General features: G+C 36.4%; 1 protein-coding gene across 6 annotated transcripts in view; it reads right to left on the bottom strand.

Annotated features, from left to right (window-relative positions):
* Positions 1-9,441, bottom strand: part of LOC113206788 (thyroid receptor-interacting protein 11) — a 197,889-nt gene that overhangs the window by 146,468 nt on the left and 41,980 nt on the right. For 3 of the 6 annotated variants that reach the window (XM_052266391.1, XM_052266392.1, XM_052266393.1), the window contains 16 exons: positions 9,094-9,174; positions 8,901-9,005; positions 8,702-8,819; positions 7,820-8,604; positions 7,381-7,740; positions 6,038-7,294; positions 5,829-5,945; positions 5,575-5,688; positions 5,268-5,461; positions 5,017-5,180; positions 4,827-4,930; positions 4,642-4,741; positions 1,380-1,461; positions 1,146-1,296; positions 937-1,044; positions 381-855 (listed from right to left, as the gene is read on the bottom strand). In XM_052266391.1, the coding sequence (XP_052122351.1) occupies positions 709-855; positions 937-1,044; positions 1,146-1,296; positions 1,380-1,461; positions 4,642-4,741; positions 4,827-4,930; positions 5,017-5,180; positions 5,268-5,461; positions 5,575-5,688; positions 5,829-5,945; positions 6,038-7,294; positions 7,381-7,740; positions 7,820-8,604; positions 8,702-8,819; positions 8,901-9,005; positions 9,094-9,174 (3,987 nt within the window). In that variant the 3' untranslated portion in view covers positions 381-708. Of the gene's footprint in view, positions 1-380; positions 856-936; positions 1,045-1,145; positions 1,297-1,379; positions 1,462-2,038; positions 2,098-4,641; positions 4,742-4,826; positions 4,931-5,016; positions 5,181-5,267; positions 5,462-5,574; positions 5,689-5,828; positions 5,946-6,037; positions 7,295-7,380; positions 7,741-7,819; positions 8,605-8,701; positions 8,820-8,900; positions 9,006-9,093; positions 9,175-9,441 lie in introns of those variants that run through there. The other 3 variants (XR_008011012.1, XR_008011011.1, XR_008011013.1) reach the window with 2 other exon arrangements.

The raw sequence follows: 9,441 nt of genomic DNA, 5'->3' as shown, positions 1-9,441 counted from the left end.
CAGATCCGAGAGCCGTGGCACACTACAGCCGATCCACGGCGTGGCGCGAACCAAGACTGGTTTAAAAATAAGATTATTTACTTATGTTAGTGAAATAGCGTAAGTTATTTCATTTACCCTTTTCCAGGCCCGGATCTGCAGTTAGGCACTTCGTTTGCCCTCCTGATGGTATCTGTACCTGATTTAGTCCTTATTTCAACAACTGCCACTAGAAATAACATACTGTAATTAACTACCTTACTCATTTTAATTACTAAAATAGATAAATTAGGTTCGGACAAACGAGCTTCGGACAATCGGAGCCGTCTCGCTTGCATGTGGCAGTAACGGTGTATACATAGGGTCGTCTTAAGGTATGTCCAGATGAACAGTGTATTAAATTTACATCAAATAAATATGGTTTATTCTATCATCAGTAACTTTTCATAGAAATCATAACAGTAATTTATAATTATTTGCCTATTAAAGCTATTCTGAATAATCACATATTACATTAATAAAATATATTCTAATGTTCAGCTACATAGCACTTTTGCCTTACTGTACTTTAAAAAAAATACTAAGTCTCTGATATCACACAGACAACAGCACAGCACAAAACTGTAACTGACAGACAAGAATACAGGCGACTTGACCCCTCTTTTAATTATTTTCAAAATACACTTTGGCTGTTTTTTTCTTTTTCTTTTACATTAGCAGGAATAAAGTCTACACATCATTTTTTAAAACATCTTTTAAAATACTGCCACTACTACGTCCAGCAGGCAATGGTGCGAGAGTAGGTAGGACGACTTCAGAGAGTAAGGGAGATTTTCGAATTGGACTCTCTCCTGGACCAGTGCTAACTTGTGAGTCCTGGGACAAAAAAATACCTTAGATGGCTATCACTATGCGTAATAATTGATAGAACTTCCTAACTTCTAGGAATTCAAATACCTTTCTTTTAGATGATACAGATGTAGGACTTGCTTCTGGTAATAGACGAAGTTGCATCTGGGGTCTTGATTCACTCTCCAAGAATCGAACAAATGCTTCAGATAAGGACTACATGGAAAAAATGCATAAGATTGTGTTAAAGCCTTACAAATCATAAAAACTTTAAAACAGGAGAATGATGGAAAATGAGTTAGAGGTTGTATGATTACCTGCTCATTTGAAGTTAACCCCTGCTCAAGACCCACTCGTTGTCTTTCATCATGGTTGAAGTCAAGAACAGATGCCACAACTCGAAGGGCAGGGCTTCTTGTATTTGCTGGTGCAGTAAGTAAACCAACTACAAGGTTTTTCACAAGTGATCTGAAAAATTATACTGTGTTAATAATAGCTCTTAATCTAGAGATCATTAGGTGCTTTTTTTCAAATAAAATTCATTAACTTACTTGTCAACTTTACCCTCGACACTCTGACTTGCAGCTTGGATTCTTTCGTCTGCAACTTTGAGCTCCTTTTGATGTTGGTTGACTGAAAATGAACAAACATACAATCCAACCAAATTAGTGAAACTGATGAAAACTACACAGACTTCCACATTGACTTGTAGGTTGGAAAGGTCCATCTTTCTAACACAATTACAAGGTAATGAAAATATTCCGAAAGGATTTTGAAACTGATAGCTTAAGTTTTTTTAATTTTAGGGTTTTTGGGGGCGGTACTGTTGAGAAAAAGATCCATGCATTACAAAAAAAATTGTAAGTAATTTTGAATATTTGGATTCAAGAGCTATTAACACATAATCAATTGTCCACAAAGCAAAATACCTACAACAAAATAAATTACATTTTGAAAAAGACAAAAACTGATGAGGATAACTTGGTCAAAGAGAGGCCAGAGACTTAGAGGAAGGAAAAAACAAGGCAAAAGTCTACTTGATGTTAACAAAATAAACAAATGTTTCAAAACAGTATTCTACAGCATTTGAAAGCCAAATCTCTGGTGATCCTTGATGGCGAAGCAGTAGAATTTGGTGGGCGCAGCGAAAGTATGACACAGGGACTGGCCCTAACACTGCATGCACACCAGTACCTGATGTAATACTCACACCACGCGCCACTCATGTAGTCCGAAGAACATGCCTTGTCCAATGTAGACTTATTGCTTCTGGTGTGTGATACAGTGTTACAATAAAAGGAAAATAAGTACCATTACGTACAGTCAAACACTACTCTAACAATTTTTTAAAAAGTGGCTCAAGCTTGGAATTTTAAAATTGATTCATGCAAAATATTATACTATCTGGGAAAGTTTACTACTAGGTAGTTTCACATGTCTAAAAGTCAACTCTGAAAGGAAAGCTCTTGGTACAGTTTGGTAAAAAAAACATTTGATTCGGAAGCTTAAACTTAACCAATGAATGGTAAAACAACAGTGACCTCTTCAATAAAAATAAATTTTTATACTGATGAAAAATAGAAGAAAAAAAACAATGTAAATCCATAGGTATTTTCACATACATATTTCGAGAATGCCCCGTTTGTCCGACAAGTTATTTGTCCGACAGTCGTATCTAAGCAAATAAACAAAATAAATGAGGTATTACAACAACAGGGAAAGGGCTCGTTTCACTTGTCCGACAGCTGGAGTTGCGTTTCAAACTTTAATAGATACTAGAAAAAGGAGTTGCTGCAGTAGGGTTCAGTTTCTGGAACTACAATAAGTTGTAACAGTAAGTAGGAGTTATTACAATAACTTAGAGTTATTCAAATAACTTTCGATGGCGCGCCCAGCGCCGTTTCCGGGAGGCCGAGCCATGGCCCGGCCCCAGGCCCGAGCGCTGAGCCGAGTATAGCCGAAAGGCCTACCGGAAACGGCGCCGGGCGCGAAAGTTATTTGAATAACTCTAAGTTATTGTAATAACTCCTACTTACTGTTACAACTTATTGTAGTTCCAGAAACTGAACCCTACTGCAGCAACTCCTTTTTCTAGTATCTATTCAAGTTTGAAACGCAACTCCAGCTGTCGGACAAGTGAAACGAGCCCTTTTCCTGTTGTTGAAATACCTCACTTATTTAATTTATTTGCTTAGATACGACTGTCGGACAAATAACTTGTCGGACAAACGGGGCGTCCCCCATATTTCAAATTTTCAAACTAAAGATATTACATAAAAGAACATTTTCTGTAAGAATTATCAATTAAAAGAAGAAAAACAATACAGAAAATGTATATAAAAGTGAGACAAACACTCAAAAGCAAACAAGCTAAAGCTACCTAAAATTAAAATAAAAACAATGGCAATTAAACAAACTACCCAAGCAGAAATAAGTCAGCAGAAAGAAATGCTCAGTTGAGCTGATTACAGATAACTTCAGTTCAATTTTGAATAGAAAAATGAGTATGAAGTACTTTATGCATGAAAGGGGACCAGGTGAAAAATGACATGAACCATTAAGGTAACTCACACCAAATATGACATAGCACTTGCTCTACATTCTGCTATGTTCACATTAACTATTTTTAAAATTATAATTCTATGTTCTGAGTCATGTGATTCCTACTAGATGCTACAAAAGCTAGAAGACTAATTTTCAGAGCAGGGTTAAGCAAACAATAAATTTCTCTGTTTAAGCAAACAATAGTTTTCTACTCTGGGACAAGACAGTCATGCGGTTGTTCAGCGGGCGGGGGCAAGGAAGGAGAGGTGAGGACAAGGCAACCTCACGCGGAACCCTGAGGTACAAGTACAACTCACAGTTACCACATGAGATTACGCAGGCCTCACCACAAGCTGTAGGCTCAGCAGTTTCTCAATTGCTGGATGTGTAACTGGATGTTAGCACCATGGCAGTGAATAAACTACATGGTTATAGCAATATGCAGCAAGAAACAGAGGGGGTAAGAGCTGGAAAAAAGAGGCAAAAAGACAGGCACATAACTACAAACAAATTTAAAAAGGCAAAAGACAACTTTTTTGTTTCAAATGTGAGTTAAAGAATAATTGCTACAATGGAAAGAAGCATTAATTAGTTTGTAATTAAGTGCATAATACCAACAATATTCGCATAATTGTGACTACATGTGCAGAACAATCATATGATATAATCTTGCAATACCTACAGGATTTAGAAAAAAAAAAAATTAAATTATATCTTATATGCAAACTAGTTCAATTTACCTAATACCCTAGGGTAAAGCCACAAGCCATAGAGACAGATGTGTTGAGTTCATGCGAGGATTTAGCCGACTCCCTGTCTGATATCAACAAGCAACCTGGGCGATTTTTAACATGCAAACCCAGAATTACCAGCTGATATTTGACCTGAAGCCAGCATTGTGAAGAATCCAACTTGAAACTTGTGGTCCGCTGTACCTGTCTCTTTTAGATCCATGTGTTTGTAGATTGTAAGGAAAAATTTAGATATCTGGGTTAGCCAATGAAGAGCCGCAAAAGAAATTGTATTTGTTTTAAGGACTCCTAAAAGTTAGCCAGTAAAATTTTACCGCAACCACTAGTAATAGAATCTATGCACCAATGATAAATAAAATCATGCAATGAAACTGTGATTGACTGGGACTGTAAGTCTAAATGCAAGAACAACAATTTCAAAAATACCCCTAACTACAAATTAAAATTTGATAGAAATTCAAGATTTACACTAGTTGCTAGTTGAGCTGGCATAAGCAAAAGAAAATCTCATACTTACTTTGTTCCCTTAATGAGTTTATGGTCTCAGATTTCTTGTCAAGTTGTACTCCTAGTCTAGCAGCAGCACTCAAACCCTCCTTTGCTTCATTTAGCTGACCCTGAAAATAGAAAGGAATTCAGATTTTGATGAAAACAAATAACAAGGACTTTATAAATTTAATAACAACACACATTAAAACACACCTGGAGAAGTTTAATCTCTTGAGTCAGTTCATCATGTTTCTTATGAGCACTTTGAAGTTCGAGCCGTAGCTTCTCAGTAAGTGATTTCAAATCTTGCTCTTTCTCTGCAAAGCATTTGAAAAAAAAAAAACATTTATGTCCTGTTGATTTTCATTGCAATCTTCAGTACAAAAAAGTTCTATTACTGTACCTCTTTGGAATTGTTCGAGGACTGCTTGTAAATTTCTCAAAGCAGCAGCATGTTTCTGTTCCCGATCTTCAACAGCACTAAGTTTGGATTGAAGTTCATCTCTTTGCTGACCAATGAGTCGAGATTGACCTTGCAACGATTCTACATGCTGGTTTGCAAGGATACTATTGGGAAACAATTGAGATCCAAGTTGTATTTTGTTTTCTATTAAGTTCTATGTGTATCTTAAAATTGTAATCACTTTTACGTACCTGGCAGATGTGTGAGCAGTGGCAACATTTCTAAGTCTGCCTTCTGCCACATTAAGTTTCCCTTGCAAATCCTGAGCCTGTTCTTCTAAACGCAAAGCTTCTGCAGTGTAGGTCTCTTCTACCTCAACCATGTGAGCTCGCAAACGATCTAGTTCTCGGGTTAACATTGCTTCTTTCTCATGTTGCTCTTGCATCTAAGGAAAGAAGCCAAATTTAAATTTAAAAAGTTACTTAAACTAAAAGTTATTAAAAATTAAGTATATAAGGCAACCATATGAGATTTGAACTTTTTAGACGCGAGTCTCACCTCATTTTGCAGGTAAGCATTTTGACTCTTTTCTTCCTGTAGGCTTGCGGCAAGATTAGCACATTTAGCTTCCAATGCTAAAACTTCCTGATTTTTGTTTGTTGACGAAGTTACCTGTAAAAATTTAAGTTGTTGAGTTTTAGAACAGTTGTGAGCAAAAAGAAATTGTACCTTATAAATCTACTAAAATAAAATAATGTAGAAAACAAAATAAGAATTCAATCAGCTGATGGGAGTAAAACACTGAGATCTACCTTTGCACTGTCGTTGCCTTGATCACAAGTCTGGGCCAATTCTTGTTGGTTTTGTTCGAGCAAAGAATTCAGTCGAAGAATTTCTGCATGGTACCTTAAACTTTCATTGTGTTTAATCTGAAACATAAATAGATAATAAAGCAAAAAGAAAAATATCAAAGTAATATTAGAATTGTTTTAAATAGAGATTAGATTATTGGGGGGCTTACTTGAACTGTAGATATTAACTGATCCCTTTCTAACTGCAGTTGATTTAAATGTTGCAACAATTGAGCAGACTGTTCAGTAACAGCAGGTGACTGTTGGTTATCTGACTGATTTGACATGGCAGCCAGAAGCTTTTGGTTTTCTGAACGTAAAACACTATTATCACGAGTTTTCTCATTTAAAACAGATAGAATTTGTTCTTTTTCTTCTAGCATTGAATGTAGCTTTCGTTCTAAGGTTTCTATTGTACTGGAATTATTTTCATCTTGAGTTGCACTTGGTGAGGTGGATTGAAGTTGCTGTAGCTGATCCTGCAAATTTTTAACTTCTTGCTCTGACGCATGTTTTGCTATAATCATAGCTTCTATTTGCTCATTAAGACATAATTCATTTTCCAGTTTTTGTTGTAGTGATATTTCATATGTTTGTACTTTTTCTTGAGCCTCTTTGAGAGACAGTTTTGACTGATCCAGTTCATTCTCAATGGTTGATTTAGATGCACCCAAATCTTCCAAGTTCTTCTTTACTCTCTCATAATTGCTGGTCATTCTGGTCACCTGTTCCTCTAATGCTTGTTTTTCATGAAGGAAGTTTTGAGTATTATCATATTCTGAACTTGCTTTACAAGCCAAATCAGCAGATAGACTGTCACACTTCTGTTGAAGTGTCATAACATGTTCACATATACTTGCATTTTCAGATCCCAGTTCTGATAAAGATAATTCCAGATTTCTTTTCTGACTTTCAAGACTGTCAATCTTATGCAACAGCTCAGCAACTTCATTCTGATTGATTTCAGAGGCAGCTTTATCTTTAACCAAAAGTTCTTGCTTTAAAACGGCAACCTCATCCTGCAGGGCCATGATTGCAGCATTTGCATCATCTAGATTTTTGTTTGATTCATTCATGGCAGTCAAATTCTTCTTAAGTTGTGAAACTTCAGATTCTAAGGCAGTTTTTATTTGTGTAGCTTGTTCTAGCTGTGAACTAATGCAATCAGCTGCTGTTAAATTAGCTTTCAGTTCAGCAACCTCTGCAGCAAGTAATTCCTTAGCACGAATTGCATCTTGTCTCTCTTGTGTGACAGTATCAGCAATTGTTTTCCACTCTGAAACCTCAGCCTGTAGGCTATCTTGACCAAAGCGTGCCATTTCAGCTTCCTCTTTGAGCTGTAAATTTTCTTTCTGGAGATCCTCATGTGTATTCCGAATCTTTTCACACTGCTTCCGCCAGCGTTCCACATCTCTTTCTAAATTATCCTGTAAAAATTTAGAAAACATAAAATGAAATACTATGTACAATGAAATTACTCTTACCATATTCATAAAAATAAGATGAAACCTACTTGATTACGAAGCATGCTCTCTGATGACCTTAACCTGGAAGTTAACTCATGAAGTTCAGCTCGCAATCTCTTTGTTTCATGTTCTAGGTTGGAGCGTGCCTCTCTAAGGTTTTCAAGTTCGTTTTCTAACTTTTCTATGGTTTTACTGACTTCTTCATTAGCCTTATTTCCACCTTCAAGAAAATGTTGCTCATTGCTGTGTTCTGCATTGGAAGCAGCATCAAGTAATTCATCATCGCCTGCTTCTGATGTTTCAGGAATAGATGGGAGCATGCCCTTTTCAGGGGTGACATTCAAGCCATCTAGTAAAGACTCCATGTTTTCTCGAAGCATGACACACTCCTCCTCCAGCTTAACAACCTAAAGAGAAAGATTAGATCAAATTTATTGATAAAAATAGTAAAAACATTTAACAAACAACAAAATAAGGTTGTTGTACCTGTTTATCTCTGCTACTTAATTGGGCTGAGAGGTCTCTCAGCTGACGTGTGTACTCAACCAAATTTCTCTCCAAAGTGTCATTTTTCCACCTGAGGTCCACTGTCATTTTGACAAGGGCAGCAACCATGTCAAGTTGGGCTTCCAGTTCCTTTTCATTATCCCCATCTCTTACCGCAATATCCTTGAAGTATTCTTCTGGAATTTCCAAGCTGACAATATTTTTGAGCTTGTCAATCACGTACTTCTCGGTGGATGTCATGTCTGAACAGTTTGTTTCCGAAGTGTTCTGATCATCAACTCTCATCCTTTCAGAAAGCTCAGAGTTTGCAGAATCCAAATCACATTGTGCAGCGCCTAACTTTGTCTTCAAGGTTCCATTTTCAGATAACAAGGTACTATACTTCACTTCAAGAGATTCAAGATCCAATTGAATTGAATCAATTTTTCCAAGCAAATCATTGTTCTCTGATTGGAAGGAAGATAGTTTTGAGAGCAAATCATTGTTCTCTGATTGGAAGGAGGATAGTTTTGAGAGCAAATCATTGTTCTCTGATTGGAGGGAGGATAGTTTTGAGAGCAAATCTTCTTTTTCTGATTCTACAAGCTGGAACTGAGATTTCAAAGAGTCAAACCTGCCTGATATTTCCACACTCTCCATTTCTACTGACATCAAGTTGTCTCTCTCCTCCTTTACTTTTTTAAAATTTGATGAGAGGTTTTCATGCTCCAATTTTAAAGAGTCATATTTATCTTGAATCCCTTTCTTAATTTCCAAAAGTTGGTCTAAAGAGGAATTGAAATTGTACATTTGTTTAGATTAGGCCATGATTTATCTTGCTGAATATATTGAGGGTGATGTAGAAGAAGAAAATATACTTACTCAGTGTTTCTGTAGTTTGAGAGTCCAGTTCTTCCATATTTACACTCAGTTCAGCCTTCTCCTTTTCAGATTCAAAAAGTTTTGATTCTACAACCTTCAGTCTTTCCAGGGCATCCACCTATTTAAAAAAATTGTTTATTACAAATAAGGAAGCTGTGGGGAAAAAAGTTGTGTGTCTGCACTACAAAACCTAAAATACCTTTTCATTTTGAAGAAGTTCATTTTCTTTTTGTAGTTTTGCAATAGTGTTGTGAAGCTTGGTCTCATTTCCATTGGCAAAGTCAGGATCAGGGCTCTGCCAGTCCTACAAAACAAATAGAGTATTAAGAATTTTAGAATGACATACAGTATGATTTTAACAAGACTCAGGGTAAAAGACAAAAAAGAAATACCTGCAAAGCATTCAACTGCTTTTGAAGTTGCTCTATTGTACCTTCAAGGTTTGTCTTCTCCAATAACCAATCCTGTTTCATCTGAAAACATTTCAGAGTAAGAGTCATGGGACAACAGAAAAGTTACCAATAAAGAATTAAAAAAAATAATTTATAGTTTACTTGATAACACTTTTCCAATTCCTTTTTATGGAGTTCAACTTGGGCCTCCAAACTTTGCGATAGCTCTTGAGTGGCTTCCCACAGCTCAGTTAGCTGATGGGAGTAAAACACTGAGATCTACCTTTGCACTGTCGTTGCCTTGATCACAAGTCTGGGCCAATTCTTGTTGGTTTTGTTCGAGCAAAG

This window comes from Frankliniella occidentalis, unplaced genomic scaffold (assembly GCF_000697945.3).
Source record: "Frankliniella occidentalis isolate FOCC.00 unplaced genomic scaffold, Focc_3.1 Scaffold38, whole genome shotgun sequence".
Lineage (NCBI taxonomy): Eukaryota > Metazoa > Arthropoda > Insecta > Thysanoptera > Thripidae > Frankliniella > Frankliniella occidentalis.
The sequence above is the reverse complement of the archived record's forward strand: the minus strand, read 5'-3'. Positions and strand labels throughout refer to the sequence as shown.